The 27,879-nt window shown below is 38.4% G+C and overlaps 2 protein-coding genes across 2 annotated transcripts; both read left to right on the top strand.

The window, feature by feature from the left end:
- Positions 1–1,449: 1,449 nt before the first annotated feature.
- LOC132709841 (vomeronasal type-2 receptor 26-like) lies at positions 1,450–9,398 on the top strand. The gene is made up of 5 exons (XM_060684835.2): positions 1,450–1,611; positions 2,937–3,788; positions 5,820–6,047; positions 6,427–6,553; positions 8,152–9,398. The coding sequence occupies exons 1-5, from the start codon at positions 1,450–1,452 to the stop codon at positions 9,048–9,050; spliced, it is 2,268 nt and encodes a 755-aa protein (XP_060540818.1). The 3' UTR covers positions 9,051–9,398.
- A 5,449-nt stretch (positions 9,399–14,847) lies between these two features.
- Positions 14,848–22,648, top strand: LOC132709833 (vomeronasal type-2 receptor 26-like). The gene is made up of 5 exons (XM_060684830.2): positions 14,848–15,009; positions 16,328–17,179; positions 19,129–19,356; positions 19,736–19,862; positions 21,458–22,648. The coding sequence occupies exons 1-5, from the start codon at positions 14,848–14,850 to the stop codon at positions 22,354–22,356; spliced, it is 2,268 nt and encodes a 755-aa protein (XP_060540813.2). The 3' UTR covers positions 22,357–22,648.
- Positions 22,649–27,879: the final 5,231 nt, after the last annotated feature.

Here is a 27,879-nt window from a genome sequence, read left to right as displayed (position 1 = left end):
TATGTATGTATATGTATGTATGTATGTATGTAACTCTGTCTGTAAGTACACACACACACACACACACAAACACGCAATTTTGAAGAAGTATAGAAAACTGAAAATATCTTCCCAATTTTACTTCCCAAAATATTTTCAAAATAGGTTAACCATCAGTCACTTGTTAGATGGTCCAAAAGAGAGAAAGATGCTGATCAGGTGTATAAATAAAAATTGCAAGGTTGCAAATCTTTCAAACGTAATTATATAACTTACAAATAACTGAAATCAATCTATTATCCAAGGAGGCCAAAACCATCAAAGGTTCTCAGCTGAAGGGAATAGGAATTGAAAAACAACCCATATAATTACTTTTAGAGCCACATGAGGGCACAAAGGGATTGCTTTGTAGGTTTATTTCCACAAATTCTCTTCCTCCTGTTTTATCTGCCAGAACTTCTCTTTGACTGATAGACTCGGACATTTTCTCCATAATAATAGAGTGGAGATGTTGTTTCTTCTGATGTTCTTGGTGCACAGAGTAGCTACTCTAAGATGTCCTGCAAGGGAAGCTTTCCCTGTTCCACATGAGTGGTTCCAGCCTGGTGACCTCATCATTGGTGGGATGGTGTCTCAAATATTTTACAACTTTGATGAAATTGACTTTAAGGACCATCCTTCTCTAAAACCTTATCCCTTACCAGTGTAATATTTTTTTCCCTTCAGTGTTTCCCCAATTTTAGCCAGCTCTCCAAAAATTTCTTATATGATTAAAAGCTGTATGAGCATAATGCAGATGTTGTATCTATTTTAAAGTAATTTCTTTGTCTTTTGAGTGTATCTGGTTGTGGGAGAAGAAATATTATCTTTAAGTTAATGTCTTTCTTGTGTAAATACTTTAAAGTCTAACAGTCTTTTTCACTCATATATTAAATGTTTGCCAAAATAAGTTTTTTTAAAGAATATTCAGTGAATGGAATAGAATTTTTTTAAAAAAAGAAAAAAAATCTGCATTATGACTCCTCACAAAACATGCAAGCAGTAAATGAATGATATTTGTTAAATCTGTTCATATTCTGTTTTATGCGAAGCTGAAAGAAAATAAAAGTAGTCGCTTGGAAAATAGCTTATTATTTTCTTGGCTGTAATGCTTATTTATTGTAAGGCATGGAAATACATGGAAACACTCTATAGATTACTCCAGTATTTTATGATTTGCAATTCTCATTGTCCTACTTCCATCAAATACAAAAACGCATATTATTCATTTGGAAATGATGCCAAATTATAACAATGTTTAAATGTATTAATCAATAGGATTTTTTAAAACTTATTGGCAGTGTAGTCACCAAATTCTACCAGCATGCCCTCGCCTTGGCCTTTGCTGTGAAGGAGATCAATGAAGACTCCCAGATCTTACTTAATGTCACTCTTGGGTTCCACATCTATGACAGTTACTACAATCCAAGGATGACCTACCGAACCACTCTGGACCTGCTTTTCAAATCTAAGGGATTTTTTCCTAACTACAAATGCGATAATCAGAAGAATCTCATGGCCATTATTGGGGGATTAGATGCTTCTGCTTCTTCCTATATGGCAGAAAGTATAAATCTCTTCAAGATTCCGCAGGTAATTTGGGGAGAGCAGGAAGAGATAAATTGGTCTTCTTTTGTAATGAACATTAGAGATCATTCCATTTCTGGATTTTCCCCTTCATTGTCAAGGGCCTTGGAGTACTCATCTCTAATGATCTAAGTGCCAGAGCTCACTGTAACAGCATTGCCAAAAAGGCATTAAGAGTAGTTAACCTAATCTTGCGAAGCTTCTTCTCTGGTAATATTGTACTGCACACTAGGGCATACAAAACCTTTGCTAGACCAATTCTTGAGTACAGCTCATCTGCCAGAACCCGCACTGCATATTAGACATTAATACAATTGAAGAGAGTCCAGAGATATTTCATGAGAAGAGTCCTCCACTCCTCTGCTTACAACAGAATACCTTATTATTATTTTTTTTTAATTTTTTTTTTAATTTGATTTATATGCCGCCCTTCTCCGGAGACTCAGGGCGGCTTACAGTGCGTTAAGCAATAGCCTTCATACTTTTGTATATTTATGCAAAGTCAGCTTATTGCCCCCACAAACTGGGTCCTCATTTAACCTACCTTAGAAAGGATGGAAGGCTGAGTCAACCTTGAGCCTTGGAGAGATTCGAACCAGCAGTAAATTGCAGGCAGCTGTGTTAATAACAGGGTGCTTTAAACCACTGTAGTACCAAGGCTCTTATGCCACCAGGCTTGAAATTTTGGGCTTAGACAACTTAGAACTACGCCGCTTTCGGTCTGACCTAACGGTAGTACACAAAATTATCTGCTACAACATCTTACATGTCAATGATTACTTCAGCTTCAACCACAACAATACATGAGCACACAATAGATACAAACTTAAGGTAAAATGCTCCAAACTCTATTGCAGAAAATAGGACTTCAGCAACAGAGTAGTCAATGCCTGGAATGCACTACCTGACTCTATGGTTACATCCCAAAACCCCCAAAATTTTAACCTTAAACTGTCTACTGTTGATCTCACCCCATTCCTAAGAGGTCTGTAAGGGGTATGCATAAGCTCACCAACATGCCTACAGTCCCTGTCCTAATGTCCCCTTGTATTTGTATCCATTTCATCTATTCATAATAATGTTTATACTTATATCTGTTATCTAATAGGTGCTTAACAAACAAAATAAATAATAATAATAATAATAATAATAATAATAATAATAATAATAATACTTGTCTTAACATTATACCTTAACAGTTCCTAGGTCCTTGGTTAGGACTCGAGCTGCTGAGCTATTAACCAGCCTCAAAGGCTGTGAATCTCACTAAAGATTAACCAATAATAATACTTGTCCTAAATAATGACTCTCTCTCTTTGTTTTTTGTTCAGCTGACCTATGGTTCCTTTGCCCAAGAAGAGCTCCAGGCTACTAAGTTATCTTCACTTTATTGCCTGGTCCCAAAAGAGGAACATCAATACAATGGAATTATACAGCTTCTCCACTATTTTGGATGGACATGGATTGGAGTCTTCACTTTTGATAAGAAGAAAGGAGAACATTTCTTGCAGAAACTGAATCCGTTGCTTTCCCAAAATGGGATCTGTTTAGCCTTCACACAAAAGATTCCACAGCAAGCCCTTTTTCAGAACCTATCAGAATATCTTGATCTAATCTCAACTATTTTTAATAGACTGATAGATCAGAAAGCCAATGTTTTCCTTGTCTATGGCGAACCATTCACGATTCTGTGGCTCAGAATTGTTGTGTTTTTACGTGATTATGAAAATAAAGAGAGTGCGTCATTTAGGAGGGTTTGGATCCTGATGTTTCCAATTGATTTCACACTGACAGGACTTCAAAAGAGTTGGGATCTCCAGTTGTACCATGGGGCTCTTTCCTTTACTGTTCATTCAAGAGACATTCAAGGCTTCAAAGAATTTCTTCAAGTCATCAAACCTTCAACCCACAAAGATGGATTTCTTCAAGAAGTTTGGGAGCAAGTATTCGACTGTTCCCTTTCAAATGAAAAATTACCCTCAATGATCAATGAAACTTGCAGTGGAGAAGAGAATTTGGAGAATGTGCCTGCGACTCTGTTTGAGTTGCAGATGACTGGCCAAAGCTACAGTATTTACAATGCTGTTTATGCAGTGGCACATTCTTTGCATGAGGCAGTGAGATCAAGAGCCCCACACAGAAAAAAACAAAGGTTTGAATTTCAAGCTCTGAAGCCTTGGCAGGTGATGCTTCCATGATATACTTACATTGTACATCTTACTCAAATTTAGTTTAACTCTTAATTTCAGTTATTGTTTAAACAAAAATTAATATTTTGAAAAACAGTCTCCATAACAGTACTATTAATGTCTTATTTATGTATCGGAAAATATTAATCTAGATAAGCTTAGATCATATCTGGATAAGCAACCTGGAATTAAGGAGAAACTTCATAACAGCAAGGATAATTAACCAGTGGAACAGCTTGCCACTAGATATCATGGGCGTTCCATCACTGGAGGTTTCTAAGAAGGGACTGGATGGTCACTGGTATAGGATCTCCTGGTTGAGCTGGTGGGCAGTTTGGCAGTTCGAATCCCAGAGGGTTGGACTAGAAGACCTCCAAGGACCCTTCCACCTCCGTTCTGATGAAAGATTAGATTGAGATAGATAGAAGATAGATGATAGATAGATAGATAGATAGATAGATAGATAGGTAGATAGATAGATAGATAGATAGATAAGAATATCTGAAGAACAAGATTATGGACGGTGTAGGTTTGATTCATTGTTTAAATAGTGACTCTAAATCATATTCAAATAGATTGTTTTCATTTTGCTGTCGTCAAAGAAACACTGTGATTAATTTAAGAGGTCATTCTGTGTTACAGAATAAAAGGAGATAAAAATAAAACATCATCATCTTCATTTAATGACCCTATAATCCCTGGCGGGGTAGAGATAAAAATAAAACATGTCTTTTGCAAATTTCAGTCTAGCCAATGGTGGTTTTACATCATCCTTGATTCCATAAATAACCATTTTATTTGTATGTAGACTTTTTCTCTCTTTTAGATTTTTTTCAGCCTGGTTCCAAGAAAAATTAAATGGGGACATCTTTGAAAGCAATCTTTCCTTCCTTCCTTCCTTCCTTCTTTCTTTCTTTCTTTCTTTCTTTCTTTCTTTCTTTCTTTCTTTCTTTCTTTCTTTCTTTCTTTCTTTTTTATTGTTAATGTGAATATTTCACTCTTCTTAACTGTTTTTTGCAATTTAGTTAAGTCAGAGCTTTTAGGCTGAGGACTTAGAATTTATGAAGACTTCTGCTACTATACCTTTATTATTTCCATGAAGGGGTATTGGTTTTGAGACAGGATAAACTACCAAGAGAATTGTTGAGTTTGTGCTTTAAAGTACTCTTAATCATTAATTAATAAAACAAAACAGAGTCACATATCACAATTATGGATATTTCTTTGTGAGTCAACAGTTTTTCTTCCATATTTCAAGCCAGTAGCCAGTTTTGTTTTTTCGCCAAAGATATATTTTTTTTAATTGAAGCTTCCTTATGGGTAATTATGGGTAATTTGTTTTTCCTGGTTTTGGGGTTATTAGTTTTACGTATAGTTCAAGATTAGATCAGATCAGATCATATTAGATTGAGATAGGTAAATGGATGGATGGATGGATGGATGGATGGATGGATGGATGGATAGATAGATAGATAGATAGATAGATAGATAGATAGATAGATGGATAGATAAAAGATAGATGGATGAATGGATGGATGGATGAATGGATGGATGGTTGAATGGATGGATGGACAGGCACATAGACAAGTGAGGGGGGAGAATACTTTTGCTCCATATAAGTCTACCAAGAACCTCTTGAGTCTCAGATACTAAAAGCTGGTTAAAGAAAATTTATTATATCCTAGGATTTCAAATACCTTTGTACCAATGAAGAAGGATATGTAGAGTATACAATCATTGATTTGATTCATTGTTTAAATAGTCAATATAAATCTGAATCATATTAGAAATAGATTGTTTCCATTTTGTTTTTATTGATTGACAATTTTTCCTATCTTTCCTTAAAATCATTAATAGAGAAGATCTGTACAGTTCCATGCAATATAGACTATCAATAATCTCAATGTAGTTATTTGAGCATTACTGTAGGAAAGGGAAGAATGAGTGAATGAAACTTGAATATGATGGTCTCTTCTCTATTATATTGTTCTATGCTCCCTCTCTCTTTCATTCTATTTCAAGTAGCTCCATTCATTTCTTCAAGGCATTTCTTTCAACAATTCAGCTGGGGAGAGAGTGTTCCTAAATGAGAAAGGGGAAGCAACAGGTGGATTCGACATCACCAACATGATCACTTTTCCAAACAGGTCCTTTCAGAGAGTTAGAGTTGGAAAAGTAGATCCCAGTGCTCCAAAAGGGAAAGAATTATTCCTTGATGAAGATATGATTGTGTGGCACCCAGCTTTTAATCAGGTATGGACACATTTAATAGATTGTATTATAGTCCATTATGATACCAGGAAAATGCCTTCATCTGTAAAGCCATATTGAATATCATCTCTGTATAAATATATATAATTTATAAACCTATTTTTTGTTTTTGAAAGAAGAAAGGCATATTCTGAAAAAAAAACCTCTCCATTTACAAAACTGACATTACAATGAGAAAACATTTCAAATTTGGATTGCAATTATCAATTGAAAAGATGTTGAATCTATTTAAATTGTATATCAAATTTGATAAAATTCACTAACACATTAAGAAGTCAAATGTTGCTTCCTGCCATATTGGAGAAGAATTAGAAACTCTTTTAAAAACCTCCTTTGCAAAAGCTTTCATGTTTATGATCAGGTACTTCCAATTTCTCTGTGTAATGACCATTGCTCCCCTGGATACTGGAAGAAAGGAATGGAAGGAAAACAATTCTGTTGCTACGACTGTGTTCCATGTCCAGAAGGGAAGATTTCAAATCAAAAGGGTAAGTTAGACATTCCATCAAGTTTCATTAGATAGATTTAAGCAAATTGTAATGCACTACATTGGGATGCATATAAAGAATAGTTTTCACAAATTCTTCAGGCTGGAAATATATTTCTGCACTGTGGATTACAGTCCGTCGTTCAGGAGTCAAAGTTTGCCTATAAGATTCTAAGAGGTAGTCTTTCCAAATGGAGGCCCAAAATATATATCCATTCAGCCATAGATTGTCTATCATCACGTGATCTCTTATCTATTTATTTACTTTTCACATTTTCAACCTCATTTGCTGTTCTTTTCCCTAAGATTGTTAGCAAATTGATAGGCGAGACTGAGCTGTGATGGTGCAGTGGTTAGAATGTAGCATTGCAGGCTAATTCTGCCGACCTGCCAGAGTTACGTGGAACTAGCGATTCGAACCGCTGAACTGCTGACATTTCTGATCAACAAGCTCATCTCTTAGCCACTGAGCCACCGCATCCCCTAAAAGTATGATTGAAGGACCACTAATGTCCACTCTTCAAAGACTCTACTTCAAATTGAAATAAACAATGACAGATGGTGTTTTTTTTTTTTACAAATGATAGTATAAAATTGCAACCAAACCCTTTGAGACGATGAGGTCCATTTTAACCATGAGAGAACTAAGACATTTTCCTTCTTGATCTGCCATTTTCTAGATCTTATCTTCCACTAAAACCTGAAAGTAAGAGAAAAGAGCTTCAGCAAACAAATTAAGATTTGCAAATGGATTAGATATTCCAACCTCAAAGGGATATAGAGTGGGTGTTTTTAGAACCAATTAATACTTTCTATATAGAACACAGAAGCACACAAAAGGTTGGGCTATATAGTTCAGGCTAATATCTTGTTTTAATGGTAAATGTAGGTGATTTATTTTGTTCGTTCAACCCAACCTTTTATTCTCAAATAAAAAGACTAATTTTTCATTAGCTTGCTCACATTTTAGAGTTTTAAAATTTAGAAGAAGTTAAAAAGATTATATTGATTGTACTTCAGAGTTAAGGGACGGGGTGGCTCAGTGGCTAAGATGCTGAGCTTGTTGATCGAAATGTCAGCAGTTCAGTGGTTCAAATCCCTAGTGCCGTATCACAGGGTGAGCTCCCGCTACTTCTGCCAACCTAGCAGTTCGAAAGTATGTAAAAAATGCAAGTAGAAAAATAGGGACCACCTTTGGTGGGAAGGTAACAGTGTTCCGTGCGCCTTTGGCATTGAGTCATGCTGGCCACATGACTCAATGTGGAACGACTAGCACATATGTACAAGGGGAACCTACCCTTTACCTTTTTACTTCAGAGTTAGTATCTCTGCTCCTCTTACTATCATTACAGTTTTCTTATCTATGCTTTGGAAAAATTAATAAAGCAATAATGGTCCTTAATGATTTCAATGGATAATTGCCCTTCCCACTTTACTTGTGAATTCTAAAGCATACAGCAGAGGAAGAACTGCATTTTCATTGACAAATGATCCCACTAGTGCTTAATGGAAACAAGTCAAGACGAATCACAACGGCATCCACTATAATTTTCAAACACATGGATGGCATAGATGACAAATTCTTCACTTTTCTTCCAGATATGGATGACTGTTTTGAATGTCCACAAGATCATTATCCAAATAAAGAAAAGAAAGGATGCATCCTGAAACTGCTGGTCTTTCTAACTTTTGAAGAAACCTTAGGAATTGGTTTGGCCTCATCTGCTCTTTGTTTCTTCTTCTTGACCTCTTGGGTACTTGGAACTTTTATTAAGCACAGGGATACCCCCATTGTCAAAGCCAACAATCGGTCCCTCACCTACACCCTCCTTGTCTCTCTTCTGCTCTGTTTTCTCTCGTCTTTGTTGTTCCTCAGTCAACCTGACAAGGTGACCTGCCTTCTCCGACAGCCGACTTTTGTCATCACCTTCTCAGTGGCCATTTCCAGTGTCCTGGCCAAAACCATCACTGTGGTTGTAGCTTTCATGGCCACTAAACCAGGATCTCAGATGAGGAAATGGGTGGGGAAAAGATTGGCCTTTTCTATTGTCCTTTCATGCTCTCTATTACAAGTATGTATTTGTATAATTTGGTTGTCAACATCTCCCCCGTTCCCTGAGTTGAACATATACTCAGAGGTCCAAGAAATGATTTTACAGTGCAATGAGGGGTCAGCTTTCTTCTTCTACTGTGTCTTGGGCTACATGGGTATCTTAGCCATCACCAGCTTTGTTGTGGCTTTTCTTGCCCGTAAATTACCTGACAGCTTTAATGAAGCCAAGTTCATCACTTTCAGCATGTTGGCCTTTTGCAGTGTGTGGATCTCCTTCTTTCCAGCCTATCTGAGCACAAAAGGCAAAGCCATGGTAGCTGTGGAGGTCTTCTCCATCTTGGCCTCCAGCGCTGCATTACTAGGATGCATATTCTTACCAAAGTGCTACATCATTGTTTTGCGGCCTGAACTCAACCACAGGGAGCAACTCATAAAGAGAAATTAGTACCCAATGTTGTCTTTCTTCCTAGTAGAAAATGCTGAAAATAAAGAATAAAAGGACCATTTGCTATTTACAGAAACCATGTAGTTTTGATTTTGGCCTAAGAAGATATATGGAGGTTTATTTTTATTACGGTTTATCATGCAAGTTAGGTGTTCAGAGTGGATTTGACAGGTTTTCTTCACACATCAAATCCTTTCCAAGGACCTGGGATTGGCAGATGTGGATTTTTTTTGGGGGGGGGTTGTTTTATTTTTTTGTAGGGTGTGAGCTGTTCTGAATAAAGCATCTTGTGCAATCGACTCATGGTCAATTTGTCAATACTGATGTTGTTTAAATGAATCTCCAGATGTTTTGGGATAATACCCAAAGTGCCTATTATTGTTGGTACTATCTTAGCTTTATTTTGTCCCAGTTATTTTTTTTCTTCATTTTAACAATCCTGTAATCGTTTGCATTGGATGGAGTTCAGACAACTTAATGGAGATGAGCATTTACTGGCCGGATGCCCTTCCTGACACCTATATGGAGCTCACAGCAGATATTTTGTCTGTCCCCACCAGAGAGAGAACTATCTCCCGCTACCTAGGATTAAAATCATAGCCTCCTGATTGTGAAGAGTCAGGTCCACCTTTAGGCCACCATGCTATCTGTTAATGTTTGTTTGTTGGTTGGTTGGTTGGTTGGTTGGTTGGTTGGTTGGTTGGTTTTATTAGATTTATATACCACCCTACTCCCGAAGGACTCAGGGCGGTGAACAGGCACAAAATAAAATACGTAAATACAAAATTTAAAAGCAGAAATAAAACCAGATTAAACAATTTAGCCCGAGACAAATTTAAAACATCCCAATAATTTAAAAACAGATTTAAAATTTTCAATTTAAAAGAAAAGGGGAAAAGGTTAGGCCAGGCCAGCTTGCTGGAATAGGAAGGTCTTAAGAGCGTGGCGGAAAGTGCGTAGATCCGGGATCCTCCGTATCTCCGGGGGGAGCTGATTCCAGATAGTGGGTGCCCCCACAGAGAAGGCCCTCCCCCTGGGGGCCGCCAGTCAACACTGTTTGGCTGACGGCACCCCATAGGAGCCCCTCTCTATGAGAGTGTACCGGCCGGTGGGAGGCTATTTTTGGTAGTAGGCGGTCCGGTAAGTAGCCAGGTCCTAAGCCATGGAGCGCTCTAAAGCGCTCTATTTCAGCTAACTGATGAGGCTTTATAAGGCCGAAATAGATCTATCTTAGTCTCCCTTAAGTCTTACAACAGACAGCAAAATGCTTGTGAATGTCTGATAAAGCCTAGAAAATAGTGAATTGGGATTTCACTGAACTATGGCTATAGAAACAGCTTGATTTATGTAGGAAAAACCCTGGCTGAAACAATAATGCACATGTAGACCTACAAAAAAAAAAAAAAGAACAGAATATATATATGTATGTATGTATATGTATATGTATATGTATATGTATATGTATATGTATATGTATATGTATATGTATATGTATATGTATATGTATATGTATATATTTGTTTTCTCAGGTTTTCGTGGGTGTTTGTATGTAGGTCTTTGGTTATTCGGGTCTTCTCCCACGTAAAATTGGAAGTGTCTTGGCGACGTTTCGACGAAGTCTCATTCGTCATCTTCAGGCTGGTGTTCTCGGCTTCGTGCTTCCAGGAGCAATGTGAGATCGCAGCTGTCTCTTCCTTTTAACTGCTAGTGGGGGTGTGAGCTGATTGGGTGGGAACTTGGCTGTGTTCTGATTGGGTGGAGGTGTGTTCTGATTGGTTAGGGGCTTGGCTGTGCTCTGATTGGCTGGGGGTGTGTTCTGTTTGGGTGGGGGCTTGGTTGTGCTCAGCTTTGTCTGAGTTGCAGGGGGATTTGAGCTGGTGAGCTGCGTTGTTGTTGTTTGGCTTCGTGTTTGTGGCCGTGCGAGCTCTTCATGGTGGGTGTCAGTCTGCTTCATGTATGGATTGGAGGGGTTTAAAGTGGCTAATGATGCAGCTGCGGTCTGGCTTCTGGTCCTTGGTCGTGGCTCATTATCAGTGTGGGTTTGAGTCTGCTTTCTGCGTGGATGTGTGATGGTGACATCAGGTGTGGCACTCGTGAGTGTGGGTCTGGTGTCATTCGTCATGTTAGGGACTCGTTTGTCAATAAGGGCGGGTTTCCAAATGCCTGGTAGGCGGGAGGTATCGTCTCGTTTGTTCATGCTGTGTGGGCGTTTTTCTATCTCGATGGCTTCTCTGATTATTCTGTTGTTAAAGTGTTCAGTTTTGGCGATAGTTCTCGTCTTTTTAAAGTCAATATCATGTCCTGTGGCTTTAAGGTGTTGGACCAGGGAAGAAGTTGGTTCCTCTTTTCTGACCGAGTTCTTGTGTTCTTCTATGCGTGCACTTATTCGTCTGCTGGTTTGTCCGATGTATGTGGTGGGGCAGGCAGTGCATGGGATTTCATATACTCCTTGATTTTCTAACTCAATTTTGTCTTTGGGATTCCTTAGGATGGTGGATATTTTTCGGTTTGTGCAGAATGCTGTCTTGATGTTATGTTTGTGGAGGATTTTGCTTATTCTGTCTGTGGTGCCTTTTATGTATGGGAGGAGGGCTTTGCCGTTTTCTTGTTCTCTGTCTTGGATTTTAGTGGGGGTTTCTTTTTGGATTAGGTTGGTGATCTTATTTCTTTGGAATCCATTGGATGTTAGTACGTTAGTGAGAGTGTGTAGTTCGGTTTTTAGGTGTTGTTCGTCAGCTAAGCGTTTTGTTCTGGAAATGAGTGTCTTGGCTACAGAGTTGATCTGGGCAGGGTGGTGGTGTGAGAGTGCGTGCAGATAGCGGTTTGTGTGTGTTTTCTTCTGGTATATAGTGTGTCCTAGGGAGCCATTGGATTTTCTGTAGACTAAGACATCCAGGAAGGGAAGTTGGTTGTTCGCTTCTGTTTCCATGGTGAACTGTATTTTGGGGTGTAGGCTGTTGAGGTGTGTGAGGAAGTTGTCCAGTTTTTCTTTCCCATGTGGCCAGATTATGAAGGTGTCGTCCACATATCTGAGCCAGAGTTTGGGTTTGTGATCGGATTTTTCTAGAGCTTGGGTTTCAAATTATTCCATATAGAGGTTGGCAATGACAGGTGAGAGGGGTGATCCCATGGGTGCTCCTTCTGTTTGTTTGTATTTCTGTCCATTATAGATGAAGTATGTGTTGGATAGGCAGTGGTTGGTCAGATCTAAGATGTGCTTGGTGGGGGGGTTATATTTGTTTTGGATAACTGTCAAGGCTTCTTTGATTGGTACTTGGGTGAAGAGGGATATGACATCAAAGCTCACGAGTAGGTCACTGGGCTGTAAGTTTTGTTGCTTTATGATGTCTATGAACTGGAATGAGTTTTTTACTCATATGTATGAGGTGATGGATTCTGCATAGGGCTGTAGTTGTTTGGCGAGAAATTTGGCTAGGTTTTGTAGAGGTGAGCCTATGGAGCTGACTATGGGTCTAAGTGGGGTTCCTTCTTTGTGTATCTTGGGGAGACCATAAAGCTTAGGGCATCTGGATGATTTCTCTCTGGGTATGATTCTTTGCTGAATCTCTTCGCTGATGGGGGAGGCTTTTATTTTGGATCTGGTGGTTTTTTCCAGGTAGGTGGTGGGGTCTGTGTTTAGGGGTTTGTATATGGAGTCTTGGAGTAGGTTGGTTAATTTGGTTTGGTAGTCAGATGTGTTCATAACCACCGTGGCATTGCCCTTGTCTGCTGGTAGGATTATTATGCTGGTGTCTTCTTTCAGGTTAAGTAGTGCTGTCTGTTCCTCTTTGGGTAAGTTACTTTTGGGTGGCTTGCTGGTGCAGAGGATATTGGTGATTTCGAGTCTGATTCTGTTTGCATCGTCGGGGTTGACTTTGGTCAGGCTGGTTTCAACTCTGCATATAATGGTTTCAGTGGGGATGTGTTTGGGAGCGACTGCAAAGTTGAACCTATGGAAAGGACATTGGTTTCGGCTGTGGTGAGGATCCTATCTGAGATGTTATGCACTGTTTGTTTCATGTATGGCTATGGGGGGGGGGAGAGGTTTGTTTCTGGTGTTCTTGTACTCTTCGGAGTTTGTTAGTGTGTGTGTCTGTCTTGAGGGATAGATATATAGATATATATGACAAGCCGGAAAGTGATGATTTGAGATATCATCCCACTATGGCCATTTAACAACTTGATCTACATAGGAAAAAAACCCTGACTACAAAAATATCATACATTTGAACCTATGAATTAAAAAGAATATATATATATATATATATATATATATATATATATATATATATATATATATATATCTTTGTGTGTGTGTGTGTGTGTGTGTATGTATGTATGTATGTATGTATGTATGTATATGTATGTATGTATGTAAGTCTGTCTGTAAGTACACACACACACACACACACACACAAACACACAATTTTGAAGAAGTATAGAAAAGTGAAAATATCTTCCCAATTTTACTTCTCCAAATATTTTCAAAATAGGTTAACCATCAGTCACTTGTTAGATGGTCCAAAAGAGAGAAAGATGCTGATCAGGTGTATAAATAAAAATTGCAAGGTTGCAAATCTTTCAAACGTAATTATATAACTTACAAATAACTGAAATCAATCTATTATCCAAGGAGGCCAAAACCATCAAAGGTTCTCAGCTGAAGGGAATAGGAATTGAAAAACAACCCATTTAATTACTTTTAGAGCCACATGAGGGCACAAAGGGATTGCTTTGTAGGTTTATTTCCACAAATTCTCTTCCTCCTGTTTTATCTGCCAGAACTTCTCTTTGACTGATAGACTCGGACATTTTCTCCATAATAATAGAGTGGAGATGTTGTTTCTTCTGATGTTCTTGGTGCACAGAGTAGCTACTCTAAGATGTCCTGCAAGGGAAGCTTTCCCTGTTCCACATGAGTGGTTCCAGCCTGGTGACCTCATCATTGGTGGGATGGTGTCTCAAATATTTTACAACTTTGATGAAATTGACTTTAAGGACCATCCTTCTCTAAAACCTTATCCCTTACCAGTGTAATATTTTTTCCCTTCAGTGTTTCCCCAATTTTAGCCAGCTCTCCAAAAATTTCTTATATGATTAAAAGCTGTATGAGCATAATGCAGATGTTGTATCTATTTTAAAGTAATTTCTTTGTCTTTTGAGTGTATCTGGTTGTGGGAGAAGAAATATTATCTTTAAGTTAATGTCTTTCTTGTGTAAATACTTTAAAGTCTAACAGTCTTTTTCACTCATATATTAAATGTTTGCCAAAATAAGTTTTTTTAAAGAATATTCAGTGAATGGAATAGAATTTTTTTAAAAAAAGAAAAAAAATCTGCATTATGACTCCTCACAAAACATGCAAGCAGTAAATGAATGATATTTGTTAAATCTGTTCATATTCTGTTTTATGCGAAGCTGAAAGAAAATAAAAGTAGTCGCTTGGAAAATAGCTTATTATTTTCTTGGCTGTAATGCTTATTTATTGTAAGGCATGGAAATACATGGAAACACTCTATAGATTACTCCAGTATTTTATGATTTGCAATTCTCATTGTCCTACTTCCATCAAATACAAAAACGCATATTATTCATTTGGAAATGATGCCAAATTATAACAATGTTTAAATGTATTAATCAATAGGATTTTTTAAAACTTATTGGCAGTGTAGTCACCAAATTCTACCAGCATGCCCTCGCCTTGGCCTTTGCTGTGAAGGAGATCAATGAAGACTCCCAGATCTTACTTAATGTCACTCTTGGGTTCCACATCTATGACAGTTACTACAATCCAAGGATGACCTACCGAACCACTCTGGACCTGCTTTTCAAATCTAAGGGATTTTTTCCTAACTACAAATGCGATAATCAGAAGAATCTCATGGCCATTATTGGGGGATTAGATGCTTCTGCTTCTTCCTATATGGCAGAAAGTATAAATCTCTTCAAGATTCCGCAGGTAATTTGGGGAGAGCAGGAAGAGATAAATTGGTCTTCTTTTGTAATGAACATTAGAGATCATTCCATTTCTGGATTTTCCCCTTCATTGTCAAGGGCCTTGGAGTACTCATCTCTAATGATCTAAGTGCCAGAGCTCACTGTAACAGCATTGCCAAAAAGGCATTAAGAGTAGTTAACCTAATCTTGCGAAGCTTCTTCTCTGGTAATATTGTACTGCACACTAGGGCATACAAAACCTTTGCTAGACCAATTCTTGAGTACAGCTCATCTGCCAGAACCCGCACTGCATATTAGACATTAATACAATTGAAGAGAGTCCAGAGATATTTCATGAGAAGAGTCCTCCACTCCTCTGCTTACAACAGAATACCTTATTATTATTATTTTTTTAATTTTTTTTTTAATTTGATTTATATGCCGCCCTTCTCCGGAGACTCAGGGCGGCTTACAGTGCGTTAAGCAATAGCCTTCATACTTTTGTATATTTATGCAAAGTCAGCTTATTGCCCCCACAAACTGGGTCCTCATTTAACCTACCTTAGAAAGGATGGAAGGCTGAGTCAACCTTGAGCCTTGGAGAGATTCGAACCAGCAGTAAATTGCAGGCAGCTGTGTTAATAACAGGGTGCTTTAAACCACTGTAGTACCAAGGCTCTTATGCCACCAGGCTTGAAATTTTGGGCTTAGACAATTTAGAACTACGCCGCTTTCAGTCTGACCTAACGGTAGTACACAAAATTATCTGCTACAACATCTTACATGTCAATGATTACTTCAGCTTCAACCACAACAATACATGAGCACACAATAGATACAAACTTAAGGTAAAATGCTCCAAACTCTATTGCAGAAAATAGGACTTCAGCAACAGAGTAGTCAATGCCTGGAATTCACTACCTGACTCTATGGTTACATCCCAAAACCCCCAAAATTTTAACCTTAGACTGTCTACTGTTGACCTCACCCCATTCCTAAGAGGTCTGTAAGGGGTATGCATAAGCTCACCAACATGCCTACTGTCCCTGTCCTAATGTCCCCTTGTATTCATATCCATTTCATCTATTCATAATGATGTTTATACTTATATCTGTTATCTAATAGGTGCTTGACAAATAAAATATAATAATAATAATAATAATAATAATAATAATAATAATACTTGTCTTAACATTATACCTTAACAGTTCCTAGGTCCTTGGTTAGGACTCGAGCTGCTGAGCTATTAACCAGCCTCAAAGGCTGTGAATCTCACTAAAGATTAACCAATAATAATACTTGTCCTAAATAATGACTCTCTCTCTTTGTCTTTTGTTCAGCTGACCTATGGTTCCTTTGCCCAAGAAGAGCTCCAGGCTACTAAGTTATCTTTACTTTATTGCCTGGTCCCAAAAGAGGAACATCAATACAATGGAATTATACAGCTTCTCCACTATTTTGGATGGACGTGGATTGGAATCTTCACTTTTGATAAGAAGAAGGGAGAACATTTCTTGCAGAAACTGAATCCGTTGCTTTCCCAAAATGGGATCTGTTTAGCCTTCACACAAAAGATTCCACAGCAAGCCCTACTTCAGAACCTATCAGAATATCTTGATCTAATCTCAACTATTTTTAATAGACTGATAGATCAGAAAGCCAATGTTTTCCTTGTCTATGGCGAACCATTCACGATTCTGTGGCTCAGAAATATTGTGTTTTTATGTGATTATGAAAACAAAGAGAGTGCGTCATTTAGGAAGGTATGGATCCTGATGTTCCCAATTGATTTCGCACTGACAGGACTTCAAAGGAGTTGGGATCTCCAGTTGTACCATGGGGCTCTTTCCTTTACTGTTCATTCAAGAGACATTCAAGGCTTCAAAGAATTTCTTCAAGTCATCAAACCTTCAACCCACAAAGATGGATTTCTTCAAGAAGTTTGGGAGCAAATATTCGACTGTTCACTTTCAAATGAAAAATTACCCTCAATGGCTGATGAAACTTGCAGTGGAGAAGAGAATTTGGAGAATCTGCCTGCGCCTCTCTTTGAGTTGCAGATGACTGGCCAAAGCTACAGTATTTACAATGCTGTTTATGCAGTGGCACATTCTTTGCATGAGGCAGTGAGATCAAGAGCCTCACACAGAAAAAATCAAAGGTTTGAATTTCAAACTCTGAAGCCTTGGCAGGTGATGCTTACATGATATACTTACATTGTACATCTTACTCAAATTTAGTTTAACTCTTAATTTCAGTTATTGTTTAAACAAAAATCTATATTTTGAAAGACATTCTCCATAACAGTACTATTAATGTCTTATTTATGTATCGGAAAATATTAATCTAGATAAGCTTAGATCAGATCTGGATAAGCAACCTGGAATTAAGGAGAAACTTCATAACAGCAAGGATAATTAACCAGTGGAACAGCTTGCCACTAGATATTGTGGGCGTTCCATCACTGGAGGTTTCTAAGAAGGGACTGGATGGTCACTGGTATAGGATCTCCTGGTTGAGCTGGTGGGCAGTTCGAATCCCAGAGGGTTGGACTAGAAGACCTCCAAGGACCCTTCCACCTCCATTCTGATGAAAGATTAGATTGAGATAGATAGAAGATAGATAGATAGATAGATAGATAGATAGATAGATAGATAGATAAGGATATCTGAAGAACAAGATTATGGACGGTGTAGGTTTGATTCATTGTTTAAATAGTGACTCTAAATCATATTCAAAATAGATTGTTTTCATTTTGCTGTCGTCAAAGAAACACTGTGATTAATTTAAGAGGTCATTCTGTGTTACAGAATAAAAGGAGATAAAAATAAAACATCATCATCTTCATTTAATGACCCTATAATCCCTGGTGGGGTAGAGATAAAAATAAAACATGCCTTTTGCAAATTTCAGTCTAGCCAATGGTGGTTTTACATCATCCTTGATTCCATAAATAACCATTTTATTTGTATGTAGACTTTTCCTCTCTTTTAGATTTTTTTCAGCCTGGTTCCAAGAAAAATTAAATGGGGACATCTTTGAAAGCAATCTTTCTTTCTTTCTTTCTTTCTTTCTTTCTTTCTTTCTTTCTTTCTTTCTTTCTTTCTTTCTTTTTTATTGTTAATATGAATATTTCACTCTTCTTAACTATTTTTTTGCAATTTAGTTAAGTCAGAGCTTTTAGGCTGAGGACTTAGAATTTATGAAGACTTCTGCTACTATACCTTTATTATTTCCAGGAAGGGGTATTGGTTTTGAGACAGGATAAACTACCAAGAGAATTGTTGAGTTTGTGCTTTAAAGTACTCTTAATCATTAATTAATAAAACAAAACAGAGTCACATATCACAATTATGGATATTTCTTTGTGAGTCAACAGTTTTTCTTCCATATTTCAAGCCAGTAGCCAAGTTTTGTTTTTTCGCCAAAGATATATATTTTTTTTAATTGAAGCTTCCTTATGGGTAATTATGGGTAATTTGTTTTTCCTGGTTTTGGGGTTATTAGTTTTACGTATAGTTCAAGATTAGATCAGATCAGATCATATTAGATTGAGATAGGTAGATAGATGGGTGGATGGATGGATGGATGGATAGATAGATAGATAGATAGATAGATAGATAGATAGATAGATAGATAGAAGATAGATGGATGGATGGATGGATGGATGGTTGAATGGATGGATGGACAGGCACATAGACAAGTGAGGGGGGAGAATACTTTTGCTCCATATAAGTTTACCAAGAACCTCTTGAGTCTCAGATACTAAAAGCTGGTTAAAGGAAATTTATTATATCCTAGGATTTCAAATACCTTTGTACCAATGAAGAAGGATATGTAGAGTATACGATCATCAATTTGATTCATTGTTTAAATAGTCAATATAAATCTGAATCATATTAGAAATAGATTGTTTCCATTTTGTTTTTATTGATTGACAATTTTTCCTATCTTTCCTTAAAATCATTAATAGAGAAGATCTGTACAGTTCCATGCAATATAGACTATCAATAATCTCAATGTAGTTATTTGAGCATTACTGTAGGAAAGGGAAGAATGAGTGAATGAAACTTGAATATGATGGTCTCTTCTCTATTATACTGTTCTATGCTCCCTCTCTCTTTCATTCTATTTCAAGTAGCTCCATTCATTTCTTCAAGGCATTTCTTTCAACAATTCAGCTGGGGAGAGAGTGTTCCTAAATGAGAAAGGGGAAGCAACAGGTGGATTCGACATCACCAACATGATCACTTTTCCAAACAGGTCCTTTCAGAGAGTTAGAGTTGGAAATGTAGATTCCAGTGCTCCAAAAGGGAAAGAATTATTCATTGATGAAGATATGATTGTGTGGCACCCAGCTTTTAATCAGGTATGGACACATTTAATGGATTGTATTATAGTCCATTATGATACCAGGAAAATGTCTTCATCTGTAAAGCCATATTGAATATCATCTCTGTATAAATATATATAATTTATAAACCTATTTTTTGTTTTTGAAAGAAGAAAGGCATATTCTGAAAAAAAAACCCTCTCCATTTACAAAACTGACATTACAATGAGAAAACATTTCAAATTTGGATTGCAATTATCAATTGAAAAGATGTTGAATCTATTTAAATTGTATATCAATTTGATAAAATTCACTAACACATTAAGAAGTCAAATGTTGCTTCCTGCCATATTGGAGAAGAATTAGAAACTCTTTTAAAAACCTCCTTTGCAAAAGCTTTCGTGTTTATGATCAGGTACTTCCAATTTCTCTGTGTAATGACCATTGCTCCCCCGGATACTGGAAGAAAGGAATGGAAGGAAAACAATTCTGTTGCTACGACTGTGTTCCATGTCCAGAAGGGAAGATTTCAAACCAAAAGGGTAAGTTAGACATTCCATCAAGTTTCATTAGATAGGTTTAAGCAAATTGTAATGCACTACATTGGGATGCATATAAAGAATAGTTTTCACAAATTCTTCAGGCTGGAAATATATTTCTGCACTGTGGATTACAGTCCGTTGTTCAGGAGTCAAAGTTTGCCTATAAGATTCTAAGAGGTAGTCTTTCCAAATGGAGGCCCAAAATATATATCCATTCAGCCATAGACTGTCTATCATCACGTGATCTCTTATCTATTTATTTACTTTTCACATTTTCAACCTCATTTGCTGTTCTTTTCCCTAAGATTGTTAGCAAATTGATAGGCGAGACTGAGCTGTGATGGTGCAGTGGTTAGAATGTAGCGTTGCAGGCTAATTCTGCCGACCTGCCAGAGTTACGTGGAACTAGCGATTCGAACTGCTAAACTGCTGACATTTCTGATCAACAAGCTCATCTCTTAGCCACTGAGCCACCACATCCCCTAAAAGTATGATTGAAGGACCACTAATGTCCACTCTTCAAAGACTCTACTTCAAATTGAAATAAACAATGACAGATGGTTTTTTTTTTTTACAAATGATAGTATAAAATTGCAACCAAACCCTTTGAGATGATGAGGTCCATTTTAACCATGAGAGAACTAAGACATTTTCCTTCTTGATCTGCCATTTTCTAGATCTTATCTTCCACTAAAACCTGAAAGTAAGAGAAAAGAGCTTCAGCAAACAAATTAAGATTTGCAAATGGATTAGATATTCCAACCTCAAAGGGATATAGAGTGGGTGTTTTTAGAACCAATTAATACTTTCTATATAGAACTCAGAAGCACACAAAAGGTTGGGCTATAGTTCAGGCTTTTATCTTGTTTTGATGGTAAATGTAGGTGATTTATTTTGTTCGTTCAACCCAACCTTTTATTCTCAAATAAAAAGACTAATTTTTCATTAGCTTGCTCACATTTTAGAATTTTAAAATTTAGAAGAAGTTAAAAAGATTATATTGATTGTACTTCAGAGTTAAGGAACGGGGTGGCTCAGTGGCTAAGATGCTGAGCTTGTTGATCGAAATGTCAGCAGTTCAGCGGTTCAAATCCCTAGTGCCGTATCACAGGGTGAGCTCCCGTTACTTCTGCCAACCTACCAGTTTGAAAGTATGTAAAAAATGCAAGTAGAAAAATAGGGACCACCTTTGGTGGGAAGGTAACAGTGTTCCGTGCGCCTTTGGCATTGAGTCATGCCAGCCACATGACTCAATGTGGAACGACTAGCACATATGTACAAGGGGAACCCACCCTTTACCTTTTTAGTTCAGAGTTAGTATCTCTGCTCCTCTTACTATCATTACAGTTTTCTTATCTATGCTTTGGAAAAATTAATAAAGCAATAATGATCCTTAATGATTTCAATGGATAATTGCCCTTCCCACTTTACTTGTGAATTCTAAAGCATACAGCAGAGGAAGAACTGCATTTTCATTGACAAATGATCACAAATGGTGCTTAATGGAAACAAGTCAAGATGAATCACAACGGCATCCACTATAATTTTCAAACACATGGATGGCATAGATGACAAATTCTTCACTTTTCTTCCAGATATGGATGACTGTTTTGAATGTTCACAAGATCATTATCCAAATAAAGAAAAGAAAGGATGCATCCTGAAACTGCTGGTCTTTCTAACTTTTGAAGAAACCTTAGGAATTGGTTTGGCCTCAACTGCTCTTTGTTTCTTCTTCTTGACATCTTGGGTACTTGAAACTTTTATTAAGCACAGGGATACTCCCATTGTCAAAGCCAACAACCGGTCCCTCACCTACACCCTCCTTGCCTCTCTTCTGCTCTGTTTTCTCTCCTCTTTGTTGTTCCTCAGCCAACCTGACAAGGTGACCTGCCTTCTCCGACAACCGACTTTTGGCATCACCTTCTCAGTGGCCATTTCCAGTGTCCTGGCCAAAACCATCACTGTAGTTGTAGCTTTCATGGCCACTAAACCAGGATCTCAGATGAGGAAATGGGTGGGGAAAAGATTGGCCTTTTCTATTGTCCTTTCATGCTCTCTATTACAAGTATGTATTTGTATAATTTGGTTGTCAACATCTCCCCCGTTCCCTGAGTTGAACATATACTCAGAGGTCCAAGAAATGATTTTACAGTGCAATGAGGGGTCAGCTTTCTTCTTCTACTGTGTCTTGGGCTACATGGGTATCTTGGCCATCGCCAGCTTTATTGTGGCTTTCCTTGCCCGTAAATTACCTGACAGCTTTAATGAAGCCAAGTTCATCACCTTCAGCATGTTGGCCTTTTGCAGTGTGTGGATCTCCTTCTTTCCAGCCTATCTGAGCACAAAAGGCAAAGCCATGGTAGCTGTGGAGGTCTTCTCCATCTTGGCCTCCAGCGCTGCATTACTAGGATGCATATTCTTACCAAAGTGCTACATCATTGTTTTGCGGCCTGAACTCAACCACAGGGAGCAACTCATAAAGAGAAATTAGTACCCAATGTTGTCTTTCTTCCTAGTAGAAAATGCTGACAATAAAGAATAAAAGGACCATTTGCTATTTACAGAAACCATGTAGTTTTGATTTTGGCCTAAGGGGATATATGGAGGTTTATTTTTATTACAGTTTATCATACAAGTTAGGTGTTCAGAGTGGATTTGACAGGTTTTCTTCACACATCAAATCCTTTCCAAGGACCTGGGATTGGCAGATGTGGATTTTATTTGGGGGGTGGGGGTTGTTTTATTTTTTTGTAGGGTGTGAGCTGTTCTGAATAAATCATCTTGTGCAATGAACTCGTGGTCAATTTGTCAATACTAATGTTGTATAAGTGAATCTCCAGATGTTTTGGGATAACACCCAAAGTGCCTATTACCGTTGGTACTATCTTAGATTTATTTTGCCCCAGTCATTTTTTTCCTTCTTTTTAACAATCCTGTAATCGTTTGCATTGGATGGAGTTCAGACAACTTAATGGAGATGAGCATTTACTGGCCGGATGCCCTTCCTGACACCTACATGGAGCTCACAGCAGATATTTTGTCTGTCCCCAACAGAGAGAGAACTATCTCCCGCTACCTAGGATTAAAATCATAGCCTCCTGATTGTGAAAAGTCAGGTCCACCTTTAGGCCACCATGCTATCTGTTAATGTTTGTTTGTTTGTTGGTTGGTTGGTTGGTTGGTTGGTTTTATTAGATTTATATGCCACCCTACTCCCGAAGGACTCAGGGCAGTGAACAGGCACAAAATAAAATACATAAATACAAAATTTAAAAGCAGAAATAAAACCAGATTAAACAATTTAGCCCGAGACAAATTTAAAACATCCCAATAATTTAAAAACAGATTTAAAATTTTCAATTTAAAAGAAAAGGGGAAAAGGTTAGGCCAGGCCAGCTTGTTGGAATAGGAAGGTCTTAAGAGTGCGGCGGAAAGTGCGCAGATCCGGGATCCTCCGTATCTCTGTGGGGAGCTCATTCCAGATAGTGGGTGCCCCCACAGAGAAGGCCCTCCCCCTGGGGGCCGCCAGTCGACACTGTTTGGCTGACGGCACCCGGAGGAGTCCCTCTCTATGAGACTGTACCGGCCGGTGGGAGGCTATTTTTGGTAGTAGGCGGTCCCGTAAGTAGCCAGGTCCTAAGCCATGGAGCGCTCTAAAGCGCTCTATTTCAGCTAACTGATGAGGCCTTATAAGGCCGAAATAGATCTATCTTAGTCTCCCTTACGTCTTACAACAGACAGCAAAATGCTTGTGAATGTCTGATAAAGCCTAGAAAATAGTGAATTGGGATTTCACTGAACTATGGCTATAGAAACAGCTTGATTTATGTAGGAAAAACCCTGGCTGAAACAATAATGCACATATAGACCTACAAAAAAAAAATAAGAACAGTATATATATATATATATATATATATATATATATATATATATATATATATTTGTTTGGTTATTCGGGTTTTCTCCCACGTAAAATTGGACGTTTCTTGGCAACGTTTCGACAAAGTCTCATTCGTCATCTTCAGGCTGGTGTTCTCAGCTTCATGCTTCTAGGAGCAATGTGTGTGATCACAGCTGTTTCTTCCTTTTAACTGCCAGTGGGGGTGTGAACTGATTGGGTGAGAGCTTGGCTGTGTTCTGATTGGGTGGAGGTGTGTTCTGATTGGTTGGGGGTTTGGCTGTGCTCTGATTGGATGGGGGGTTGGCTGTGCTCTGAGTGGATGGGTGTGTGTTCTGTTTAGGTGGGGGCTTGGTTGTGCTCGGGTTAGTCTGAGTAGCAGGGGGATTTGATCTGGTGAGCTGTATTGCTGTTGTTTGGCTTCGTGTTCGTGGCCGTGCCAACTCTTCATGGTGGGTGTCAGTCTGCTTCATGTATGGATTGAGAGGTTTAAAGTGGCTAATGATGCAGCTGTGGTCTGGCTTCTGGTCCGGGGTCGTGTCTCATCATTAGTGTGGGTTTGAGTCTGCTTTCTGCGTGTATGTGTGGTGGTTGCATCCTGTGTGGCTCTCGTGAGTGTGGGTCTGGTGTCATTCTTTGTGTTAGGGATTCGTTTGTCAATAAGGGCAGGTTTCCAAATGGCTGGTAGGCAGGAAGTATCATCTCGTTTATTCATGCTGTGTGGACGTTTTTCTATCTCGATGGCTTCTCTGATTATTCTGTTGTTAAAGTGTTCAGTTTTGGTGATAGTTCTGGTCTTTTTAAAGTCAATATCATGTCCTGTGGCTTTGAGGTGTTGGACCAGGGAAGAAGTTGGTTCCTCTTTCCTGACTGAGTTCTTGTGTTCTTCAATGCGTGCACTTATTCTTCTGTTGGTTTGTCCGATGTATGTAGTGGGGCAGGCGGTGCATGGGATTTCATATACTCCTTGATTTTCTAACTCAATTTTGTCTTTGGGGTTTCTTAGGATGGTGGATATTTTTCGGTTTGTGCAGAATGCTGTCTTGGTGTTGTGTTTGTGGAGGATCTTGCTGATTTTGTCTGTGGTGCCTTTTATGTATGGGAGGAGGGCTTTGCCGTTTTCTTGTTCTCTGTCTTGGATTTTAGTGGGGGTTTCTTTTTGGATTAGGTTGGTAATCTTATTTCTTTGGAATCCATTGGTTGTTAATATGTTAGTGAGAGTGTGTAGTTCGGTTTTTAGGTGTTGTTCGTCAGCTAAGCGTTTTGTTCTGGAAATGAGTGTCTTGGCTACGGAATTGATCTGTGCTGGGTGGTGGTGTGAGAGTGCGTGCAGATAGCGGTTTGTGTGTGTTTTCTTCTGGTAGATGGTGTGTCCTAGGGAGCCATTGGATTTTTTGTAGACTAAGACACCCAGGAAGGGAAGTTGGTTGTTCGCTTCTGTTTCCATGGTGAACTGTATTTTGGGGTGTAGACTGTTGAGAGCCACACAGGATGCAACCTCCACACATCCACGCAGAAAGCAGACTCAAACCCACATGACCCCAGACCAGAAGCCAGACCATAGCTGCATCATTAGCCTCTTTAAACCCCTCCAATCCATACATGAAGCAGACTGACACCCACCATGAAGAGTTGGCACGGCCACGAACATGAAGCCAAACAACAGCAACACAGCTCACCAGATCAAATCCCCCTGCTACTCAGACTAACCCAAGCACAACCAAGCCCCCACCTAAACAGAACACACACCCATCCAATCAGAGCACAGCCAACCCCCCATCCAATCAGAGCACAGCCAAACCCCCAACCAATCAGAACACACCTTCGCCCAATCAGAACACAGCCAAGCTCCCACCCAATCAGTTCACACCCCTACTGGCAGTTAAAAGGAAGAAACAGCTGCGATCATACACATTGCTCCTAGAAGCACGAAGCCGAGAAGACCAGCCTGAAGATGACGAATGAGACTTTGTCGAAACGTTGCCAAGAAACCTCCAATTTTACGCGGGAGAAAACCCGAATAACCAAAGACCTACACACACACACACACACACACACACACACACACATATATATTCTTTCTTTTTCGTAGGTTTTATGTGTCTTTCTCTTTAGCCAGGTTCTCCCTACGTAAACCAAGATGTTATGCAGCCCGAGTTCAGTGAAATCACAATTCACTAGTTTCTGGGCTTTTTTTTCTTTTCCTTCTGGCAGCCAGCAGACCTTTTGCTGCCCATTAGGAGACTAAGATAGATCTATTTCGGCCTTATAAGGCCTCATCAGTTAGCCACACCCTCATCTCATGTATCCTCCCTGTAAAACAAATATTTAATACTTAAGTGATCCATTATGGGTGTACATTGTTATAATTTTAAATTGTTTTAATTGGGTTGTTGATTTTAATTTTATTGTGATTTGCATTGGATATTGTTTTTGTAAGCCGCCCTGAGTCCCTCGGGAGAATGGTGGCATATAAATCACAATAATAAAATATAAATAAATAAATAAAACTTGCAGAACACCCCCTACTATTTGTCAATTTTCATTTCTGGGTGGAAATTTTAACTGGGATGGAAACACAACTAGCTATTTTAAAAAAAAAGAATTCAGAAGGACAACAGGATGAGGATTTGGAAGGTGACTTACAACAAGTGAAGTAATTATGTTGAAATGGATGACTATATTGTGCTAAAGAGGAAGCTGAAGATTAGGGAGGCCCTGCTGCCTTGTTGGAGACAGGAAGTAAGAAGGCAGGGTGAATCTTGCCTGGTTTATTTTTGCCAGGTTATTCTCTAATATAGCATATCATGAGCAAAAGTGAATAAATACTAGTAAAAATTAAAGCCTCCAGAAGTAGGAATTAAGACATCTAAGAAATGAATATATAACTTCTTACTGAATATATTTGATGAACTATAGAAAAGTGAAAAAGGATATCTCCAAAATATCTTCCAAATTCTACTTCTTCAAGTATTTTCAAAGCAATCAGTCAATTATTAGGTGACCCAACAAAAGAGAGAAAGATGTCGGTCAGCTATGCAAAGAAAACAATGCCAGCTTGCCAATGTTTCAAAGGTAAATTATATACCTTGCAAATAACTGAAATCAGTCTGTTATCGAAGTAGGCCAAAACTATCAAAGGTTCTCAGCAGAAGGGAATAGGAATGGAGAAACAACCCATATAATTACTTCTAGAGCCACATGAGGGCACAAAGGGGTGGCTTCGTAGGTTTATTTGCACAGATTCTCTGTCACTAGAGCCGCATGGAGGCAGTAAAGGATAATGCTGACTTTGTGAGATTCATTCCTCCTATTTTATCTGCCAGAACTTCTCTTTGAATGACAGACCCAGACATTTTCTCCATCACAATAGAATGAAGATATTGTTCCTTTTGATGTTCTCCATGCACAGAGTAGCTACTCTAAGATGCCCTGCAAGTGAAGCTTTCCTTGTTCCACATGAGTGGTTCCAGCCTGGTGACCTCCTCATCGGTGGGATGGTGTCTCACATTTTTTACCAGTTTTATGAAATTGAATTAAAGGACCATCCTTCTCTAAAACATTATCCCTTGCCAATGTAATTTTTTTTCCTTCAGATGTGTTCCCCAATTTTCCTGAACTCCCCAAATATTTCTTATATGATTAAAAGTTTGTATGAGCATAATGCAGATTTTGTATCTTCTTTTGTCTTTTGAGCATATCTGGTTGTGGAAGAATAGAATAGAATAGAATAGAATAGAATAGAATAGAATAGAATAGAATAGAATAGAATAGAATAGAATAGAATAGAATAGAATAACAGAGTTGGAAGGGACCTTGAAGGTCTTCTAGTCCAACCCCCTGCCCAGGCAGGAAACCCTACACCACTTCAGACAAATAGTTATCCAACTTCTTCTTAAAAATTTCCAATGTTGGAGCATTCAGAACTTCTGCAGGCAAGTTGTTCCACTTATTAATTATTCTAACTGTCAGGAAATTTCTCCTTAGTTCTAAATTGCTTCTCTCCTTGATTAGTTTCCACTCATTGCTTCTTGTCCTACCCTCAGGTGCTTTGAAGAATAGTTTGACTCCCTCTTCTTTGTGGCAACCCCTGAGATATTGGAACACTGCTATCAT

Source organism: Pantherophis guttatus, chromosome 4, assembly GCF_059756535.1.
Source record: "Pantherophis guttatus breed Tessera chromosome 4, ASM5975653v1, whole genome shotgun sequence".
NCBI lineage: Eukaryota > Metazoa > Chordata > Lepidosauria > Squamata > Colubridae > Pantherophis > Pantherophis guttatus.
The sequence above is the reverse complement of the archived record's forward strand: the minus strand, read 5'-3'. Positions and strand labels throughout refer to the sequence as shown.